Source organism: Lissotriton vulgaris, chromosome 6, assembly GCF_964263255.1.
Source record: "Lissotriton vulgaris chromosome 6, aLisVul1.2, whole genome shotgun sequence".
Classification (NCBI taxonomy): domain Eukaryota; kingdom Metazoa; phylum Chordata; class Amphibia; order Caudata; family Salamandridae; genus Lissotriton; species Lissotriton vulgaris.
Window position 1 is genome coordinate 221,719,345 of NC_141694.1, and position 23,852 is coordinate 221,743,196.

Consider the following 23,852-nt stretch of genomic DNA (forward strand, 5'->3'; position numbering starts at 1 on the left):
GGGGGGCAATCGCAGAGCTGGCGGTGTGCCCCCTGGATGGCTAGGTGACCCACTGAGAAGACTTGGCAGAGTTGTGGATTAGGGCATGCCAGCCTCACCTGGGTGGGAGCATCTGCCGATAACGTCACAGAGCTGTGTGTTGAGGTCCCTCTTATGGGCCTTTGCATGGAGTGCTCCTGGCCAGAATGGGAATAAAAAGAACTGTGTGTGGTTCTTGTGTTGGAAAGCCAGGGGGGTCTGCAAGTCAGGCTAAGGAGCTTCAGCAGAGCGATGTGTTTGTGAACTCCAGAACTGCATAGTAGTGTTTTGGCAGGTCAGGATTGAGGTGTGCAGGCAGAATTGACGTTTTATACGTAGATGCCGATGTGCCAGGAAATGACCCATTATTCAATACAGTGCTGTATGCTTTTACAGGACAAGAGCGCCTCCTCTTATTTATTTATGTATTTATGTATTTATGCCTATGTATACAGGGTGAATACAACCTATTGGGTATCCATGTGCCTTCCATAAAATCATAAAACACAAGTTTCATAACTGCTTTAGGGCAGTTTACTTGTGAACGCTTTGACACTGTTTCACATAACGGACAGTTTCATAACTTCGTTAAAGCAGTGTACATAAGGATAGCTTATCATTAATGTCCCCTTAGTAACTTTTGCTTTGTTTCATAAAAACAGATCAGTTGACTGGGGGTAAATGCTTGCATTGTTCAACACTCTGTCCATCATCCCCTTTGGTTTTGCTTTGTTCGCTCTAAATTGGCAGGGTATGCCCAGACGTGGGTCCCTTGCTCACTTTGCCACTGGATTCAAGCTAGCCTGGCTGATGACAGCTGATTAGCCAGAAACCGGTACCATGATGCTTGTTTCCGGTCCAGGGAAGACATGGCGTGGCAGTTCGGGCTGGTCTGTTCCCACGAGGCACAGGGCCAGGCTGATTTGCATATGGCCATGTCTGAACTGGGGTGGCGGAGTGAGCTAAAGAATGATGATGGATTAAACCCAGATCAGTTGACTGGGGGTGAGTGCTTGCATTGTTCAACACTCCGTCCATCATCCCCTTTGGATTTGCTAAAAACAAAAGGCAACAGGACATATTTCCATACTGTTGCTGTTTGACAGTGGAGGAGGCAGACTCTCTAAATGTCAGGCCAGAAAAGTAGGAAGTCGGAGTAGGAACTTGAGAAGAACTGGTAAAGGCTACAGCATCAGAAGGACGTGTGACGTGGATGGATCAGAATTAGCAGCTAAACACAATACATAATATATGGTTTGTCAGCAGAGCATAACACCACTGACAAGGGGGCTTACCTACAGTAAACACCTAACCTGTGTTGTGGCAGCTGCTGTCCCCTCATCTGAGCTATGACTACCCAAAGACTCTGATAAGAGCTCTCCCAATTGCAGGCAATTAACGCAGAATTAGCTGGATAGTAAACAGCTCACTGAATAGTATGAAGCAAGTCAAAGCTTTAAAGCACTTGGAATTAAAGAACGCTTCATGGGTTATCTTACAGTTGAAACATCTGAAAAATGAGTCAAATATTGAAGCATTACCTGGGCCTAGGCGGTTATGCGTAGCTGCTACCTTACATAGGTGTAAGGAAACAGGATTTTTGCAGATTTGCCTCCCACGTTTTGACTCCATTTTGACTTCTAGGTAATGGTGTAATGGCTCTGAAATGCCTTGAGCCCTCAAACAGGACCCAGTGTATGTGCTCTGACCCTTAAACTGGTGTACGTTTAATTGGTTTGTCCTAAATTAGCATAACCTGGCTTACTTGTATGTTCCTAGTATATGGTACCAGGGGTGCCTAAGGCCCTTAGTTTGAGGAGTCTCTCGTGTGCTGCAAGCTCTGGTTGTGACCCCATGAGTACGACAAGTTAAAACAAGGACCCAGTCTGCCACGGCAGTCTGGAAGGGCAGTTAACAAGCATTTGCAATGCAATAGGTCTCACATTCACACGGGTTTGAGCTATTGACATTGCAAATAATAATGAATTTTTTTTTGTTTGTTTTAAAAAACAAATAAAAGGCATTATTTACAATGCCGATAGCTGAAACTCTCGTAACTGCGAGACCTATTGCATTGCAAATGCTTGTGTCCCCTGAGTGTTTCTCCTGCTTTCGCCTAATTTATGACTGCTTTCTCCATGAAGCAGCTAGCAACTCCACAGCCTTGAGAGCCCCAAAGGTAATTTGCCTTCATTCATAAATACTGATTGATTGAAAGCAGCTTGGAAAATAAAGCTGGTGTGCAGGGGAGTGGGCGTGCCTCAGGGGACGTGGACAGTTGGATCTCTGACCCCAGCCTCAAAAGGACCCGGGGGGGGGGGGTCTGCAGCTGGGTTGTAGGGCTTGGCATGGTGTATGTGTTGGACCCCTTTTGAAGCCTCATAAAGGCTATATTGCTGGGGATACTGCTGCACGAGCATTCGCATGCTGTGGCCTGCTTTCTGTTAAGTGCACCAGTGCCACGTTTACCGGGTGCCGTCAAAATAGTGTATTCAACTCAATTTTGGCATGTTCTATGAGCTGGAACTGATAAAGATGCACACTGACAATACTACAGTACTATGGCACCACGTAAAAAGTGGAGAACGCAGATGTTGCCTCCTAGTTAGTACTCTACGCGCAGTAGGAGATGGATAGCCTACTGACTTACTACCTCCTCTACAAGGCTGATCTCCAGAGCTCCCTCTACGATCTATCCCCAGAAAAGCAGTATGTTACTTACCTTGTAAGCATCTATTTAAAGTGTGTAGTGCTGCATATTCACATGCTATACATACTGCTGCCATCTAGCGTTGGGCCCGGACTCTGCAAGTTGTATTTCCTTGAGGAAGTTTAATGATGGGCGTTGTGTGTCATTTCCCCTTCCCCTCGAGGTATTGCGCATGTTCAAAGGCTCCTTTGTTATATGTTTTTATCTCCCTTCCTTATACGGAGTGAGGATATATTCCAAGTTAGCATTTGCTGTTGTACGTGCTGTAATTGGGTGTATTTGTCTCACCATCTAATACCTGCAGGGGAGGAGGAAGTTGCATGTGAATCTCCAGCACTACATGCAACAAATAGATGCTTACAGGGTAAGTAACATACTCCATTAGTAGTATGTGTTGGCTGCAGATACTCATGCTATGCATAGATTGTAAAGCAGTACCCCTCTCACTGGCTTTAGGCATGAGATGGTGAGTTTGTATGAAATAATGTTTGAAGGACTGTTGGTCCAACAAGAGCTTGTTGTCTTGCTTGAACAGCCACACTATAACGTTTTGTAAATGTATATGGGTTCATCAATGTTGCTGCTTTGCAAATATCAATAAGAGGGATATTTCCCAAAAGTCACGATTGCTCCTTTCTTCCTTGTTGAATGAGCCCTTGGAATAGTTGTTAATGTCTGTTTTGCTTTACCATAGCACATTTGTATACATTTGACGATCCATCGTGCTATCCCTGCTTTTGAAATACCCTTTCCTTTATGTGGATTTGAAAACAAAACAAATAGCTGTTGTGTTTTCGTGTAAGGTTTTGCACTACATAACTGGCGTTGATCATCAAGTGTATGCAATTCCTGCTCTTCGGCGGTCTCTTGATTTAAATGGAAACAAGATATAACTTCAGGTAAGAACTTTGGGTTTGAGTGTAAACGCGCTTTGTCTGGGAACACTAAAAGTATGGTTTCTCCACAGTGAGCGCATGTATTTCGCTAAACCTTTGTAGAGATGTTATTGCAACAAGGAAAATCACCTTCCTTGTAAAAGATGGTCTTTGACTATAATGAAGTAGTTCAAATGGTGGCCCCCATAAGGCATCTTAGGGCAATGTTTAGGTTCCAAGCAGGTACTAGAGGTGCACGTTGTGGAATGACTCTTTTGAATCCTTCCATGAAGGCTTTGATGACAGGAATATGGAAAAGTAATTGGTGCTTCTTGTTTTGTAGGTATACAGCAATGGCTGCTAAATGAAAACATATGGAGCTATATGCTAAATGTGCCTTTTGTAAGTGTAACAAGTTACATACTAGTTGTTGTTGCTCTGTTGGTGAAGAAGGGTTGATGTTTCAGGACGCACAGTAGTGAACAAAACATTTCTATTTTGCTGCCTAGCAAGCCTGTGTGGTTGTTCTTATGGCCTCCTCTAGAACAGACATACATTCAGGAGGGAGATTTAAGTTTCCACACTATATGACCTCAGGAGTCAAATCGCAAGATTGAGCTGCTGTGCATTGAAATGTCTCATCCTACCCTTTCTGTGAGTGAGAAGGTTTGGATAGCTGGGTAGTTTCTTGTGAAGTACTAGGGATAACTCGAGTAGTGTTGTGTACCTTGGCTGTCGAGCCCATGTGGGAGCAATTAGTATAAGCGTCATCGGAGTCTGTCGGAGTTTCCTGACCATGTATGGAATGAGTGGGAGAGGAGGAAAAGCGTAAGCAAATATCCCTGACCAGTTCATCCATAGAGCGTTCCTTTTGGATAGAGGGTGTGGGTATCTGGATGCAAAGCTTTGGCATTTTGAGTTTTTTGCGGTGGCGAACAGGTATATTACAAGGGGTTCCTCTTTGATGGAAGTATTGTTGCAGTGACAGTGTGTGTAATTCACACTCGTGAACTGTTTGCTGTGTCCTGCAGAGCAGCTCATGAATTGAGTTTTCCTACATTTCCTGTATTATGGCAAGAGGAGAATTTTGTGTTTATTTGACCATTTTCATATGGTCTGTGCTAGTTTTAACAGTTGTATGGAATGGGTCCCCCCTTATTTATGAATATAATACATTGCAGTCATATTTTCTGTTTGCTGAAGGACAGCTTTCCCTGTAACGTTTGTTAGGAATCCTTTGAGAGCCATGTAGATGGCTAGAAGCTCCAGAATGTGGATCTGCATTGTCTGTTGTGAGGTGCAGTGTCCCTGAACCACAATGTCCTTCAAATGAGTACCTCACTCCATGAGTGATGCATCGATTGTGATGGTCACCTGTGGGTTTGGGTCCCCCTGTGACTATTACTATGCTAAACACTCTAGGAGAGGTCTAATAAGTAGTCTTGCATGTGGCACTATCACTATGCTTGATGTCATGATATCCAATAGGCGTATCACTGTTTTGACTGGTAGGTGACAACGTGGCTGAAAAACACCCAGTAGGTTCTGGAGATTGAGAACCCTTTGTAGATTGAGGTAAGCTGTTCCTGATACTAAATTGAGTATCGCTCCTAGGTATGGTTGCACCTGGAGCAGTTAGTGATGCATATTTGTTGCACTGATGGTGAAACAAAATTGCTGAAGTAGGTCTATTGTGTCTTGAGTGTTCATCAGACATTTTGGTTTTTATTGGACTCATGATCATCAAGATATGGTAAGAAATGCATGTTTTCTCTTCGTAATTTTGCTGCTATTACTACTAAGCATTAAACCTGTTGGAGCGCTTGTCACGCTGAAAGGTAGCACCTTGAACTGATAATGACGTCTACTTACCACAAACCGTAGGTAATTGCGGTGTGCTTGGTGGATTGGAATGTGGAAGGAGGCGTAATTCAGGTCTAATGCAGCCATGAAGTCACCCTCTTGCAGTAGCGTTATTGCACCTTGCAATGTGACTAAAAGGAAGTGTTCCAATAGTATGCAGCAATTGAGTGGTCGCAGGTCTATAATGGGTCGCAGTGTCAGTCTTTCTTCACGAACTCCAAGAAGGTTGGTGGATCGTAATTTCCCGAACAAGGTAGGCCCCTAACCTCCTTACTAGTAACTGATGCAATTAGAAACCGTTTCAAAAGTAATGAGCATAAATATGCTAATGCTGTCTTACTAGTCATACTGATGAGGTTAGCCTCGTTCTGGCTTGGGGAAATTAAGATCCATCAACCTTTGTGGAGTTCGAGGCTCCGACGCCCATCCATTTCTGAAGGTTATTCAAGATCTAACCTTACACCATGGAGAGCCTAAGGGCCCACAATCTAAATCACCAGCCTGATTTTTCATGCTGCTGTCAATCAGTGCTCTCCCCCCTCCAATCTTTTTGTCCTGATAAAGACCCCAGGCTAAGGAACCAATTACATTTATCACATACAAGGGTCGAAGCGTCAACGGTCCTTCACAATTTTTCAAGCACAGACAACAGATTATCTGTGTTTGCATGGGGGGGCGTGGCTTAGCCGCGCAGCGGAATGCCTGCTAGTTAAAGCTGCTCCGCCGGCTGAGCCTAGTTATCCGTAACTATCCGAACATATCCACGCTGGTCATCGGATCAAACCCCCTGCGTTGCAAGCGGGGACTGACCCTGAGCACATCGGTGCTGCCCCGATCGTCTACACCCCACAACAATCGCGTGAGCTGCCGGGCGAGATCCGGGGCCGGAGTGAGGCCTTCACGGCTGCGCCCGGCCGGGGACTGCAGTGATTGCTGGCCCGGCGGGGCGAGTTGAGGGACTCTGCTTATAGCCGGCATGTCGGCCTGAACTTGCTGCGGACGCCTACCGGAGGCTTGAGGAAGCTGGCAGACGGTGGAGCGGCATTGGGAGGCTGCTGCAGACGCCCCGGAGAGTGCGTGGGACGCTGCTGAGCCCATCGCGAACCCGCGGAGACGGGATCGTCGGCTCAGTGTGCGAGCGTACGGTGAGCCACGCTGCAGCGGGGCCTGAGGGGGCGACTGGTGGCGCCTGGAGCTGCGCATGTGGTCGCGCAGCCAGAGCCCTCGATGGATGCTGACCTGCCTGGGGGACTGCAAATGAATGGGCCAATACGACAAGCGGTAGCGTGAGAAGCCGAGGATGGCGGCGGCCGCAATTTTATAGATCACCCCTGGTGCCCTTACAGAGACTGATGAATGGCTATGATCGTGAGACCCACCAAACTGGACTAAAACAATAAAACCTGGGGCGGATACACTAATCATAGACACATTGCAACCAGAGGCACACAACTGACAACAGCGCTGGTGCCTAAGCAGCCGAAATTGAGACTGGTGAGTAGTTAGGCACGGACATGGTATAGAGAGCCCTGCTATGACTGGAAACGCGGCCCGGGAGGTCTCCATGTGCGACGAGGTGAATTCATTGTGCTAGCTGAGACATGTTGTGTCAGACAGGAGTGAACTGGTCTGCTGGGGCCCTGGATCATTGCGCTGCAGACTGATGGCGGCTAGAGGCGCGCTGTGGATAGCGGGAAACATCTGATATCCATGAAATACAAGGATTGGGCATGGATTGCACGTGTTACATCACCTGAAATACCCCCTCAACAGGCGAGACGGGTGATTGTCCAGCCAATTGGAGTGAGACGCGTACACCTTTGAAATAGATACGTGACAGGGAAGCGGCGCATGGCACTAGAAATGTTGGAGGAGTGGTGAAGCAGCCTGGAACTTTGCCCTTTTCTGTGATGTGAGATAAACAAAAGCGGTCCCGAGCGGAGCAGACGACGAGAGGTGGGAGCCAGCTTGGGACGCACGCCTGTGTCGCTGGCGTAGATCTCACGCGGCGGGGCGGAGTTCCCGCGGTGGGAATCAGCACTACGGGGAAACCGGACACATGGCATCCCCGACTCAATTTCGATAAAAAAGCAAACAAATCCACTGAGACTGAGGGGGGAGATCAGGACCCGGCGGAATATGGGGCCACTGGCAACCTACCAGCAGAAGACGTCCGAGCAATGTTCCAAGAACTGAAAACCAGCCTACAGGGCATAGATTCTAAAATGGACACCCTGGCTGAACGCATGGACAGAATAACAACGCATGGACAAGCAAGAGGGGCGTGTAAGTGTCTTGGAGACGAGAGTGATGGAAACTGAGGAGGGACAGGGCGAATTGGAGAAAAAACTGCGAGGAATGGACAAAGTGCTGGAGTTAATCCAACAAAAGACTGAGGATTTGGAAGCGAGATCGAGGAGGAATAACATACAAATCACGGGAATTGCGGAGTCAACGGACATTCAAAACATGGAGCAGTATGCGGAAGCTAGGATGAGAGATATTTTCGGGCCCAACTTATCTCCAATGTTCCTTATAGAAAGGGCGCACAGATCCCTGGGACCGAGGCCGCGGCCGGGCGCACCTGCAAAGCAGATATTGGCGAGAGTACTTAACTACAGGGATCGAGACGCGACACTCCGTCTCGCACGAGAAAGGTGGCCATCAAATATCAAGGAAACAAGATTGCTCTGTACTCGGACTTCACTCTACAGGTACAGGCGGCCCGAAGGGAGTTTCTCCCTGCCAAAAAAATATTTCAACAACTTGGAACCAAATACGCTTTGATATACCCAGCCAAACTACGAGTCCAGGGTCATGGTAAGCCAACTTGCTTTACGGACGCTAAGGCGGCATGGACATATGCGAAACAGATGGCGAAGGACCATAAGCAGCAGAAGACCACGGCTGAAGAACAGATACAAGACAGACTCAGTGACAATGATTAGTGCTATATAGCCTGTAGTGACAGTTGTGAACATTGGCTGATCACTATGGATGTTGGAGTGATGAAGACAGAAGATATGGGGTAAGATAAGAACTCTGTTATTGTATGAAGGGGCTGCACTGCACTAGGCGTTGGAAAGTCTCTCTGATAACTGTAGCAAATCGTTCATTATGGGTGAGTTCTGTGTGTAAGCGTGACATTTGCAGCTCGGCCACCCTGCCACAAGTGCAGGTGTTAATGCCGGAGACCCTAGGCACCCCATGGGATGATTCCCTTCGATTGGTTCTTTCTCTTGAATTGGTTATTGTTGTCGGGAATGGGTGGGAGGAATACACAACCTGTTTGGGGGGTTGGTGTGGGTGGGGGGAGGTTTGCAAGGGTTTTGGAATTTTATCGACTGCCATGTCATGTACAGATATGCATGTGAAGCTTCAGTCTCTTGTGCTGCGTGTACTGTTTTCAGACACAGGAACAATATGGAGGTGTGCGTCTGCGTACGTCAAGTGATCTGGTAAACTGTAGTCCCAACAGCGGTCACATTGCAGGATTGCAGGTTCAATATTTGCAATTTCTCAATCAGATAATATAAACACACTGACATGCCTTACGTGGAATGTCCGAGGCCTCAATGATCGAAGGAAAACTTGGCTGATACATTCTTATCTAACGAGGCATGGGGTGGATATATGCTTTTTGCAGGAAACGCATTTAACGAGTGCATCAGCGGGGATACTTAAGATCAGGCGATGGGAGGTGGTAGTAGAAGCTGGATATTCCAGCTATTCAAGGGGAGTTGCAATATTAATGCACAGGGGACTCCACTGGAGCACACTCAGTCTCACAGTACACAGTACATAATACTGCACACGCCATTAGCACTGGTTAACACTTATGGCCCGAATACGGATAGTCCGTAATTTTTTCAGCACATATGGCATAAGATTCGGACATTAGGCCACACGGCGATCCTATGGGGAGGCGATTTTAACCGCATCGCTGCTGCGGTTATTTTTGCACTGTGCGGCTGTTTTCGATTAACCGCGTTACATGACGAGCTCAGCTCGTCATCCGCACACGTCACCCGTGGCTGATGACTAGCTGAGCTCGTCATCAGCATCGAAGGGGTTAAAGTAGTCCTTCCACTGTGATGGATAGACAGGGCTCTTCCCGGACACATCACCCGAAGGCAGCGGAAGCACTGCATGATATTATAGATTACCTCTGCTTGATTGATTCCTGGAGAGCCAATCATCCAACGACCAGAGCAGGAACCTGTATAACGCACCATCGTAACACATGGCCGCGGCTAGATTACTGGCTAGTCTCAGAGACATACACACATGGCTGACGGATGCCACACACCACTCCCGTACTTTCTCGGATCATGCACCTGCCCAGATTCGGCTAAGCCTTCCCCCTGCATACGCACAGCCCTTCGCCTGGAAATTCCCATCCGGCGCCTTGCTGGACCTGGTCTTTCACGAGGAGCTCCGTATTAAAATCACAGAATATTCTACATTGAATGAGGGTACGGTCGATTCGCCGGGTATGCTCTGGGAAGCCTTTAAGGTAGTCACAAGAGGATATTGTATAGTGTTAAAAACCGGGGTGCTGAAAGATATTCGGAATACACTAAGCAGGCTAGAGCGAGAAATAGGGGAGCTAGAACGACTACAGAAGCAGGATCCATCTCCTGAAACCATAGCTACGATAAGAACCAAATTAACAGAATTCCAAGAGGAGGCTGAGAGAGAGACCGCGTATTTACATAAACATGCTCAAGCTAGACGATACGGGGAAAACGGGAGGCCGGGTAAGACACTGGCTGGCTTGCTAAGCACGCCTAGAGGAGCTACCTACATAACTGAACTAAATAAGGATAATGGTGAAGTGGCTAGACCACGCCTGATATTCTGGATGAAATGTCCCTATATTACTCTAGATTATACACTTCCCAAATGAACCCTTCGCAAGCAGACATAACTAATTATTTAGATGCTATAGGGCTAGCTTGGTTTAATGACGGCGCATAGAAATATATGGAGATGCCAATTACGACAGAGGATGTCAAGCAAGTGATACATAGCATGCCAGGAAACAAAGCCCCGGGAGCGGACGGCCTAACAGCCGCCTTTTATAAGGAGTACGCAGATATCCTGGCCCCTAGATTAATGCAGATGTACCTGGAGGCCATGGAGACAGGGGTACTCCCTCCGACGCTCCGCAAAGCCACCATCATAACAATCTTGAAACCAGACAAAGATCCCACTAAGGCAGATTCATATCACCCGCAATCTCTTATAAACTCGGATGCCAAAATCTACGCCAAGTTAATAGCGAACAGGTTGCAGCCCATGCTACCACAGATAGCTCTATCTGACCAGTCTGGTTTCATACCAGGCCGCTCCACTACTCACAATTTGCAGACGATTTTTGGTATATTGCACTACTTGGCCCCCCATGTGCAAGCCACTGGCGCACTCTTGGACGCCACGAAAGCGTTCGACTCCTTGGAGTGGGCGTTCCTGTTTGCACTGCTGACACGCATGAGCTTGAGCCCCTTATTTATCAGACCGATTCAAGTATTATACACTAATCCGACAGCTAGAGTTAAGATAAACGGTCAAATATCTAAACCTTTCAACATCACTAGGGGGACACAACAGGGATGCCCACTGTCGCCATTATTGTTCGCAATAGCCACAGAGCCACTTGCTGCCAAACTCCGCCAACACCACACGCAGAAAAGCATCGGGTTCACTACAAGGGGCATACTGATCTCTATGTATGCTGACAACATGACTATATACCTGACCAAACCCAGTGACAATTTTGATGTGCTGATGAGGGAGTTCATACGGTATGGAGGGCTGACGGGTATCCAGATTAATTGGAAAAAGTCTGATGCTGCCGCTAACTGATGATACAGTACCTTTTGTCTCGGAATTCCCGATCCAATGGGCAGAGGGAGAGACAAGATATCTGGACACTGCAAGAAATATGGACGGACAACTATGGCAGGGCAATGGACTGTCTCGAGAGTAAGATACCAAGATGGAAAAGCCTTCCGCTATCCCGGACGGGACACATAGCCATTGCAAAAATGGTAATTATGCCTACATTTTTATACCTCTTCGTCAATATTCCTATGCCGCTTAAACACTTCAAGCGGCTACGTTGCAACATACTGGAACTGGTGTGGGCAGGCAGGCAACCCCGCATTTCATGGAATGTACTGACGCTGCCCTTCTCACAGTGTGGGCTGGGTGCCCCGGACTTCGAATTATACGCCTAGAGCGCACAGGTGCAATTCTGCATTTTTGGCATCACCCCACCCCGTTCCAACCGCACGTAGCGATAGAAATAGACAGGATTGCGCCACTCCCACTCAATACGGCCATATTTAAACCTTATAAAGGTCATCGACAGGAAACGCACACAGTTGAGGCAGTACGGTTGGCATGGAAGGGTACAGCGCAGAGAGCGCGACAGGAGGTGCTTTATGCACCATCTATGCCCCTGTGCGGTAACCCCCTATTCAGTCCTCTATTGGACAAAGCTATTATGCTAAGGGTACAGGCACATAAGTTGGAAAAGGGAAGTGACTTACTTCCAGACGGGGAGCTTTTAACACTGCCTAGCATGTGTGGCCCGCAGCCTCCCACTGCATCGGACATGCTACTATATTATCAGATTAGAGCAGCATGTAGGTCCAAATATAAAGAGTTTCCGAGCGAGCCAACCACCCTGCCTGCGCTGGAGAATGTGTTGACAAATACATCTCCCCGGAAACTGGTCACACGCATATATAGCACTACACAGAGAGAATCCCCAATCACAGGCACTATCTCCAAAACAGCATGGGAAGAGGAGGCTGACTTGACTATCACTGATAAGCAGTGGCAGTTTTGCTGCGCGCAGCTGGAATATCTCTCACCGAATTGCAGACAGACTCTTCCATTTTAATTTCCTGCATCGGTTATATCGCACACCGTCACAATTACAACGTATGGGATTGCACCCGGATGCGAGGTGTTGGAGATGTGGAGCTCAGAGCGCCACGTTCACTCATCTGGCCTGGAACTGTAGACCTGTGGTACACTACTTGGTAGATGTGTTTAGACACATAGGACAAATTATTGGTGTTTCAATGATGGTTAGACGGACGCTAGCACTGCTGGGATACGTACAAGAAATCCAGACAGAACATTGCAAACTTGTGGCCATGTTGTTGTTGTTAGCAAAACGACAGGTGGCCATACATTGGAAGAAGCAGAACCCACCCACAATAGCCGACTGGATTAGGGTAGTTAAGCATTGTAAGGATCAGTTAACGATATTTTGGGAGCTAATGCCTAGCAGATCTAGACCATCTGACATCTGGTAACCATTTGCTAACTGCACCACCAGAGAGACTAGGGAGATACACCCCCACAGGGCGGAACTTTGAGAGGTGGCGTGGCCGAGGGCAGAACACTAGTAAGCCAGTGGGTATGATGAAATTGGCAATTAGGACGATGTATAGGCGCAAACTGTGGACTGAATGAGGCGCAGCAGACTGTGCGATCCGAACTTGGAGAGGCTTGCCTCCGAAATTGATGGAATGGCAGTTGGGGAGGGAGGGACTCAATAGTTTAGGTTGTTTATTAGGATGTATTATACACTGCAGATTGATCTCTAAGTTATGATGTATATGGAAATAACCTTGCTGCCTGCCCCTTGGGTTGTAGGTCAACAAAGCTGTGTGAAATCCGTCGAATAATACGCCGCCGGCCTCAGGGTTATAGGCTAATGGCAGTGTAAACTGAGATCTGCAATAAACGGTTAATAAACGGTTTCCCAAAAAAAAAAAGAAAACAACTGCTATAAGCATAATGATATGCTTATTTTGTATTAATCTGCCTTCACTAGGCTGGATAGGTTCAGCGATCTTTGATGTATATATTGCACATTGCGTTTCCTTTTCTACAACCCTCACAAGCACATATTCCCTCCTGAGCACTCTATCCTCCTTTTTCGAGCACCGTTTTAACCAAATGTACAGACAATCGTGCTGTCCTCTATAATCATGCGATGATTAGAGAATAAATTGCATTTATTTGATTTGTCATGGTGATGCTTGAATGATTGAATCTTTCATCATGCAAAATTTACCTCCACTGTGACCATTTTTTGCTGTACAGATGTGACGTTTGGCCACAACTAGTGGAATTGTTATAGCCTTTCCCCATCAGGTGTTTTGAGTTAGGAGGAGGGTGAGGGGCTAGTGTTTTAGCTGGTGGTGTAGAGGTGCCCTTTTTGGGTACTTCTACCTTGATCCTTGTTTTTGTATCCACCACTATAGCATCCACGTCCTTGCTAGTGATATTGCTCTTACTGATATGTGGAGTTTTCTGGGGTAGAGGTTTTTGTTGCCCCTCGCCCCTGGTAAAGCTGAAAGGGCTTTTGCTTCTGAGGTGCTGTTTGTAAGGTACCCTTGGATTTGGCTGAATAAGTATCTTTTTTTTATTTTCTCTAATTGTGTCTACAGCAGGCCCAAAGAGGTTATCTCCATTGAATGAGACGTTAATAATATGCGGCTGCACCTCGGGTTTGAACACAGATATGCATAGCCACGCATGTCTACAGAGCATGATTAATGTACGGATACCCCTTGCAGCAGTGTAAGCTTTGTCTCATGAACATTTGATTGTTACATTTATTATTTGTCTCCCCTCATTTACTGGGTCGTCTACTTGTTTTTTGTATTCTTCAGGGAGATGAGGTTTTAGATGTTGCATCTCATCCCAGGTTTCTCTATTGTATCTGAAGAGCAGGCCAACTGAATTGGCGATCTTCCAGTGGTTTGCATGTCCTGCTGCTACTCTGGAGGAGGCACCTCTCCAGTACCTTGCGCTGCAGCTCCTTTCCTGGCGGTGGTGACAATTAGGGAATATGCAGGGGGATGTCCTCCTATGTAAATGGGGTCAGTTGGAGGTGGCCTGTATTTAGTTTCTATGCGAGGAGTTAGGACCCTGGATTTGACTTGGTCCTTGAAGATGTTGACGCCAATCATTGGGAGATGTTGAACTGTGCACTCTGTAAGTCAATTGGCTCCTCTGTAGTGTGTATGAGGAGCTTGTTGCACTCGGACGCTCTTTGGATGACGTGGTAAGAGGATTGGACATCTGGAGGCGACACTTTAGTTTGAAATCTTTTTATTGATTTATTAACAAATAAGATACAGCGAGGCATAAGGCCTATGTCTAGGGACGATAACTTTCATATTGCTTCACAGAGCATCAAAATGACATCAAAATGACCTTACCCGGCCCCCTCCCTTTTCCCACCCGCTCCTCCCTCTCCAGTCTCCTTCCACGTTCAATATGGCTAGACAGAAAAGCAAAGAGCAGACCCAACACTCTATTACAGGGTACTGTATCGTTTAGTTCACACTTTGGCTCAACTTGGAAAGGCGCAGCAGGCGTAAATATCTAGTGCAGGACAGCTCACGGAATTCAGTGCACAGCAGGGTGACAAGGGACACCACGCATCAGCAAAAGAGGTCCCATCACCTTGAAGTGAGAAAGAGATGCGTTCCATGCCAAGAACATACCAAACTCGATGCAACCATCTCTGCACAGTTAGTGTTCTATCTGTGCCCCAGTGCAATAGTATACTTTGTAGTGCCGCCCCTAAGGCTATACCTAGTTGTTTACCTTTACGAGACTTGAAGGGAAAGGTAAGCCTATCCAACATTCCCAGGACCACATATTTAGGGAAGCGTGATAGCGTAGTGCCGAGGTGACTATCAATCTCGTCCAGCACTTGCGTCCAGTAAGTAGTGAGGGTAGGGCATTCCCAAAGAAGGTGCAAGGGTTCACTCTTGTGGAGTCGGGAGGGTGTAAGATACCAAAATGTCAATCTTAGTGGCAGCCTCGATGAATATATATATATATATATATATATATATATATATATATATATAGCTCTATCGCGTTGAGTGTCGGACTCTGTAATAAATGTCTGTCCATTCTTTAGGGGTCAGGGTCGACCGAGCTCGACCTCCCACCGTCTTTGGCCCGCTGACTTAACCACCTGCTCTGAGGGACACAAAATGTTGTAGAGTTCGGTGATAAGCCGCTTTGTGGATTGTTTCGAAAGCAGCCAGGGCGCGTACCGAGTGAGGGACTGCTCCACTCCCGGACGGATTTGGGGTTGCATGACCCAGTGCTGTATTTGCAAATAATGGTAGCGTTCCAGTTCGGGAATGTTGAAATCAGACTTAAAATCCTCGAAGGATCAGGTACCCTCTATATCAAAAAGATGCCTTATAGATCTGTGCCCTGCTATATCCCAATGACTGAATGCTTCCCAGTCTAGGCCCAGGGGGAAGTCCGGATGTTCTGTAATAGGAGTGAGGCGCGAAGGGGAAGTTGTCAAACCTTTGCGGATGGCTGTAGCGTGCCAGGCTTTTAATGTGGCACGAGCCACTAGAGAGCCATACAACCTAGAGGGCCTAAAGGCCTTGCAAAGGAAGGCGATCTTGCAGAGAGCCTTTTTTGCTAGCCCACCCTCCATAAAGAGCCAGCACTTCTCAGATTCCGGTTGAGCCCATTCTAATAGAGTCTGCAGCTGTGCCGCTTAATAATAGCGATCGGGTATCCCCAGACCCCCCCCCCCCCCCTCTTCCTGGCAACACTTTAGTAGGTATTGGTGGCTTTATATATGGGTAAGGCAGGACCACATCATAATCATCCCATTGGTCAGGGGTATGTTGGGTATCCTGTGTTCCATGTGAGTCTGTGTCCTGTATCTCTCCCGCTTCATCCTCTTGTGGAGAGGGTACTTGTGTTTGTGATGTTTCTGGGGGGGCTGAAGGACATTTGACTTGTGGCCCTGTGTTCTTGTGACACTTTTTTGGTGGAGGCTGTGGCAAGGATTGTTCTTGAGCATGCCTCTTGGCATTTTCTTTATGCTTTTCCTGCACAAATTGTTGCAGTCCCTCAAACACAATGCCTTGTTTGTCACTTACTCTCTGTATATGTATTTCTTTGGACCCTGTGGGGTGGCCTCAGAAACTTTGAGTGGCTTGGGAACCCCATGGATGAGACTTTTCTTCTGGTCAGTAGAGTGTCTGTGCTGGTTTACAGTCCTCGGAACCAAGGTCTGTTTTGATTCTGATGAACCTGAGCTTTTCTTCAGATCCGATGATTTTCTTAGGGCCACAGCCTGCTTGGTATCCTCCGGTGTCAATGTGTTTTCCGGTGCAGACTTCTGCTTCGGTGCCGGTGTCTCAGTCGATATCGACTTAAGCTTGGGTACCGGTAAAGTGCTGGAACCGTCCTGTGCTGTGGTCTGTTTGCCTGATTGGGATCAAGAACATTCTCACCCCTTCTTGGCTCCAAGGTGTGCACACTGCATCTGCCTGAGATAAAGGGTTGTGGCGCACCATGGTGTGGTGGGGTGGTAGAGGTGAGTGTAACATTTTCTTTTCACAGGGGCGACTGTACTAACAGTACGTGGAGTGGTCTTTGTTTTCAGTCCAGATTCAGGGATCAGCCTTGGCAGTGTGTTCTTGAATAATACGCGAGCCGCACACCCGTCCTCTATATGCTCCGGAGAGAGGCATACATTAAACACCTCGTGTGTATGAGAGTGTGAGTATTTGGCCACCATCGGAAGAGGTCCTTTTTCGTCTCCATCGCCCTGAGACGGTCATTCTCGACAGGTGTGTGTACTGGGCGCTGAATAATCAGTCTACGGGTACTAGAATCTGTGGGCGTTGTCTACTGGATATCCAGTTGTGCTCTTTCTTGACCATAGGCCACGTTGGCAACGAATACTGCCGAGCTCCAACGCAGTCCGACCGAGCCTCATGACAAAATCTTTTTAATTTTTTTTTAAACAAAGGATCCGTTGAATATTCTCAATACCTCGAGGGGGAGGAGAAACAATTCCAGACGCTGATCATAAAACTTCCTCAAGGAAAAACAACTTGCAGAGTCCCAGCACAACACTAGATTGTAGAAGTATGCATAGCATGTGTATCTGCAGCCAACACATGTTAAGAATAGATAATTTACGCAGCCTCCTCCTGGCCGGGATCATAGATTCTACTGGATTGCCAATTCCCAGAATGCTTAAGGGTTGGCCATCAGTGAAGGGAGGCTGTGCTGCATACATATATCCAGGAATGCCGGCAAGAACAGGCTATGCCTCAGAGGAAACTGGAACCTCATAGTTGTTACCTCGGTGCTAGTCAATAGCGCTTACTTCAGAATGTATAATCGGAGAAACATTTAAAAACAGCTTACACCTAATATGCTAATGTAGTGCGTATTACGTGGAATGGAAGCAGGTAGCATAGTGCTACAGGTGGCAATGACTTATGATAGTAAGGGGACCTTCGGCTGCCACTGATAAGTTTTTCAGTTATTTGTCATACACCTCCAGTATGCTCCTCACAAACATGGCAGGACCAGTTCTTGGCCAAAAAAAAAAGCTTTGCTGTTGTACATCAATAGTAGGTTCCATTTTATTTGTGAAGTACACGCTATGTGGATACAAGCCAGCATGAATAGTCCATGCTCTGTAATGACAGACTAACAACATTGTAGACCAATAATGTGGAGAGATGTCAGAGGCTGATCAACACTGAAAGCCCCTCTTTGTCTTTAATTCTGGCATTAGCCAACACATTTTAATTCTCCATAGGCTTATAACACAGAGGCTTTTAACCAGCCCTCTTCATCCATTTGTCCGTTATTGTGTCATTTGCATTTTACTTCCACCCACTACCCCATACAGCATTGGTTAATGGGCCAGGCGACGTCAGAGACTGGCTAACTTCACTGTGATGGACAGAATTATCCTTTTCACAAGAAGCACATCCACACACACACACACACACACACAGTAGAGGACCACTGTGGCAATCAGACCAAAATATATTATTGCCTTTAGATACTTTTTATTTTTATATATTTGTTTTAGATTGATGAGGGCCTGGCGCCTTTTCCAATAGCAAAGCTTTGCAAAACCTATGACAAAACAAGCACTGACCGAGCTAAAAGTCTGACAGTCAACGCTGACCTTTTTACTTTGCCAATACTTTCATTTTTTTGCTATCCAGAACGCTCTGGCACACAGCTAAAGCAGTCTTGAGTCACCTAAAAACGAGGATTCTTCTTAAAATTGCTTAGAAGCAGAAAATATCAAGATTAAACTATATGAACTACAATGCAGCTGCAGTGTATAATAGCTACAACAAAGCACACTTTGTTGCATCTGGAAATTTAAGAGATTGTATATAATTTATTACAGTTTATTAATGACAGTTATTACAAGGGGCATTACAACTCGAACACCGATTAACTGCAGAGACATTCTTTTACCTTGCCTGATGTTAAATGGCAATTTGGGAAAAACATTTACTTAATAAATAATTATTACATAAAATAACTAGGCTGCTTGCCTTTCATCGTTTCTTTACTTGCGTTCTGGCTGATTTTTGTAATTAACACAGACTTGAAAAACCTATTACAACTGAAAAGTACATTGCGAACAGCAAAAACTGTAAATTGATTTGCCACTTTATCGTATTGGTAGTTTCCAAATTGGGCTACTAGAGTGCTTTGACCGTTTCTACATTGTGTCTGTATATTCATGTCAGTTTCCATATGAACCTGTACCAAATATAATGAGTATATCTTATTGGTTCCTATAATCACCAGCACTTCGGTCTAATTTATCAAGGTAAAAAAGAAGAGCACGATACAAAATTCATGCGAGGCTTCTTTAAATCCTGCAACCTATACTTCACAAAGAGAGGAGTGTAACTTGCAAGATACTTCCTACAGCAGGATGGCCAATACTAGCATGGAAAGCAGACTCTTTGCCCCAAAAGTATGTAAAATATAGCACCTCAACCACCTACTAGGTGGCAAGAGGGGGCAACAACTTTGAATAAGGCTATCAATGACCTGGCATGCAGGAAAACTTTGAAAAGATAACACAGACCAACAAAATAACATTAAACGAGGCTCAGAACAAAAATCGCACATTTGTTGACTTCCACTACCTGGAAAAACAAGACAAAATAGCACACCGATGAGTCAATTGCTATGCAAGGTGTGCTCATTTACATACGCAAGTTAACTTCATAATGTGTGTTTCATTAAGACTTTGAAACATTTTCAGTTACAGCTTAAGTCCGTACCTGGGAGGCTGAATTTTGAACTTTTCAAAGATTTCTGGGTAAAGAAGCGGAAAAACAACCATTTCCTTCAGTGCATGGATATGATGGCGTAATCCACCAATACTATCAAAACGTACCTAAAAGAAAAACAAATATTAAACTGGTTGTTCGAAGTTAAAATAATTGACATAAAATGTCTACCAACCTATTTATAACTAAGAATGTTTTTCAACAGAAGTGACACTTTTTTCCTCCGACTACTGGGCATGTTCGCTCTCAAACCTGGACTATTGTGTCCGGGCTACACATAGCCTTAGGTATTTTTTGGCAGACTCATTGCTTACAATTTACCAAGATTTTAAGAGTGGGTTTGGGGTCACACCACTTGCCTATAATTTGATATCTTCCTTCTGTACCGCAGTTATACACAACTTTGCTCCCTGTTTCTGTATCTGTCCAAACCAGGAGCATTTTCGCCCCGCAGTGTTCGGTCTGGTGTTCTTCTACTGCAGACATTGCATTCATTCAGGAAACTACTGGTTTACTATTACTTGAGCATTCCAGGGGAGCGCATGCCTTCTCCTAATCTCTCTCTCCCGTGTGCTGCTTCCTCTCCAGTTTCCTCCCTCACCCCAGCTGGTCCAGTGTTTCCCCTGCCCATCCCAGTCTGATGAGCTGTAGCTTGTGACACTACTGTATCTTTACTTGGTCTCACTAGGGCTATGCCCCTCATGCTCGTAACGATGCAGACTAGGTTAATAAACAAGCATCAGCAACGCAATAGGTCTCGCATTTATGCAAGTTTGTGCAATTGGCTTTGTAAATGACAATGCCTTTTAGGTTTTGTTTTTTAAAACAAACAAAAAGCATCGTCATTTACAATTCCAATCGTTTAAACTCTTGGAAATGCGAGACCCATTGCATTCTAAATGCTTGAAGGCATCGCTGAGTTGCCCCCTTCTGTCTCGCATGATCCCCGAAGAGCTCCCCGCTTGCTACGAGTTAAATAAATAAGCTGGTAGTCCCCACTCCACACACACGAGACTCTCCTGAAGCAAGAGAAACTCAAAGAAAATAGCGCTTACAGACTAACAACGTACTGTGTCAGTCAATCAATCAGGGAATTGTCAAGCGCCCTACTCACCCATGAGTGTCTCAAGGCCGGGGTGCCCGGGGGTGGTGGTGGTGGGGGGAGGAGGGGAAGCGTTAACAACCGAAGTAAAAGGGCTAGTCCTCATGGAAGGTTACAAATGAAGACAAGACTGTACTAAGGAGGGACTAAAGCCATATAACTAATCTGAAGCCAGCATTTACGAAGGACAATGACAAAAGCCAATGACTAATATGGGTGGGGAGTGGGCAGGGCTTCAAGGATACATTCTAATATAGCATGCCTCGCAGATCAGTACATGCACTGCCCAGGTTAAACCTAAAAAAAAAATCTGACTTCGACACCTGCGGGCACAGCTTCAACTCTTGTGCCCAAGTACAATCTTGGGACCTGTTGGTTGCTGAGTGCCACCCAGGCTGCCTTTGAGAATCAAGTTTTCATGAGCAGGTCCAAGAGCCATGCTGACCCTTTGTGTTATCAGCATCCTCGGTTTTCAATTTTGACTTTGCGTGTTGCGCCCACACTATACACATTTTTACATGTTAAATGTATGGAGAGGTCTGTTATTGTGTTTCAAGGAAGTGTCCACAGTTGCCGCTAGGGTTATGAAGGCTGCCAAGTGAAATTCAAGGGCAGTCTAGGCTACCCTACAATCCCATGAAATGCAAAACAAGGCTTTACCGAAAGGAGCATGAAGGATGCTCGAACAATATCAGTGTAAATCAAACCAGGCAGAATCTGAAGGATTTAGCAAGAAAACCTTTTATAGGTAATTAGATACACATACCATTGCGTGCATCCACCAACCAGCGAGGGGCTTTGATGGTGAACATGAGAACTCCCGCCATTATCTTCGCTTAAATATGAAGAACATAGTTTGCAATATACCAATGTTACTATTGGTCAAATACAATTACTCTGGATCATCTGTCTAAGAAGCCAATTTGGATAAAGATTTTTGACATCTGGAGCTAGGCTACTTTGTTACAGATCCGTTTAATCTCTTAGAACTGTATTCTGCAATAAAGCGTAGGACTCTAAGGTAGCTAGGTTGAAACATCTCTCTATATTCTTTAGACAAGATGGTAATAAACAGGGCCCTATCTGTATCATCTGTTGTGTGCCTCTGTTCTATGTGTTGTGTGCTATATTCCATGGCCAACACATTCCCCATTCTATTGAGCCCGGCTTCATGACACAGCGGGGATTGTGTGTTCCACTTAGTCAACTCTATCTGAATTCCCACTGCAAGGGCTATGATGAGGTGTTTCAATAAAGAGAACAGTTTTCCCTCAATGGCCACAAAACTCTAGTACAAATATGTATCCAGTTTATAATATAATATTGGTGACAGATACACAACAATCTATTTCATTTTCTTCAGTAAGTGTTAAGTTTATTTCATTATTTCTAAATTATTGTTTCTTTTTTATAGGAATCTCTTCTCATATTTATTCACAAGCAAAAAATAACTTTTTTTTATAAAAAGATTTTCGTAGACAATTTTGTGATTCAAACGAAGAAAAAAGAAAACATGATAAAATACACACAATACATGGCTATATACAAAGAGTTACACAATTCACCTAAATCATTATGCCCCTGGAAATAAACAATCTATCACAACATTCTCACACAAGCACACCCTAACTGCATTCATCACCACACCATCCGAGAAAAGGAAGTTGAATCCAAATTGGCAGAGACACCCTGCCAATCTGCAGGTCTCAAGACACAGTAAGAGACACCGCACTTGGTCGACGCGCGTTTCGGCGGCACAGGCCACCTTCCTCAGGACCTCTTCCAGATAAGCAACCCAAATATCCAGGGGAGCTACAATATATATAATGAAATATAGTCACCAAAAACGTCCCGTGAAGGACAACAAAATTAGCACCAAGTCATATCATTGCTGAGAACCAACACAATATACCCCAACGTGACCAATAAACACCAAAGTTTACAAAAGGATAAGTATCCACATATATAAAAAATGAGAGAAATAGTAAATAGCAAGAAATATGGCAGTATCATAGCAGCAGTGATTCACATTTCCTCTATTTGGTACAACTGTATTATTCAAAAGAGATCTCACATAGCAGATATGCTCTGCGTTATTTAGTTAATTTTGAGATACTTACGTTAAAAAAATATATATAGAGAGATTCCTAATCCTCTCCTTCAAGGAGGATTTCAGTGGTTATATCCTGTACTTTTTCTGAATTTCCCAAATCACAGGAATTCCAATATGGCTTTCTGTAAGTTAAGAAACCAAGATGGGAAACTATGATCTCTATATCGCTTATTTGATCATAAATGGAATCTACATGTCAAGATATCTCTTACCCCCAGGAGAGATGCTGAAAGATCGTGCTGAATGTCTTCACAGGATCAGGTCATGGCATTCTCTTTAACTAGAAGAAAATAATTATAGGAGAATGAAAGAGAACCATATCTCCAAAGATATGTTACATCTTTGGCTATATTCGATCGATTAAACCCACCTCTTTAAGCAGGCTGGTATTTCAAGAATGTCGAACTCTCCTGTCCGAAACTTATGTCCTTTCCGGTCGTTTATGAGGCAATGCCTTCCAATATATCAGAGTTTTCAGTCATGATAGAAACTGGTATCTTAGCCTGAAGATATTACATGTAAGTCACGTAAAAGAATAGAGCTCTCTTCAAAATGTAGAGATGATCCTGTCCTGTTCGCAATATAGGAGAGGACTAAAGTCAATAAGATCACTCGCATTCATGTGTATATACACGAATCAATCTCATACATCAAAAAGATGAAAAAAAATATTCCTGAGCTCCACCTTAATATCGTGAACGCCCGGAAAAGAAAAGATACAAGTATTACATCACCATGAAGGGGTCATCTAGTTATGCCTCTATACACCTAGAATGAAATGCATCACAATATACATGTTCCCACAATACCCATTTATTCATTTGTTCATATGAGCATCGATAGACCGAAGGGAAAGAATTTTTTTTTTCGATGAAACCTTGACGAAATAGTGCATGTATTTAAAAGATTTCTATCCCGATAACGTTCACTCAGAGCCCACTACCTATTGTTAAAAAAATGGTTCCAACGTTGTTGCTAATGCTTAAGTAGTGAGCGCGAAGTTAAAACAAGCTCC

At 45.2% G+C, this 23,852-nt stretch overlaps 1 protein-coding gene across 3 annotated transcripts in view; it reads right to left on the minus strand.

The window, feature by feature from the left end:
• ATAD2B (ATPase family AAA domain containing 2B) overlaps positions 1–23,852 on the minus strand; it is a 945,800-nt gene that overhangs the window by 642,146 nt on the left and 279,802 nt on the right. For all 3 annotated transcript variants that reach the window (XM_086926259.1, XM_086926261.1, XM_086926260.1), the window contains exon 11: positions 19,614–19,729. In XM_086926259.1, the coding sequence (XP_086782385.1) occupies positions 19,614–19,729 (116 nt within the window). The remainder of the gene's footprint in view (positions 1–19,613; positions 19,730–23,852) is intronic.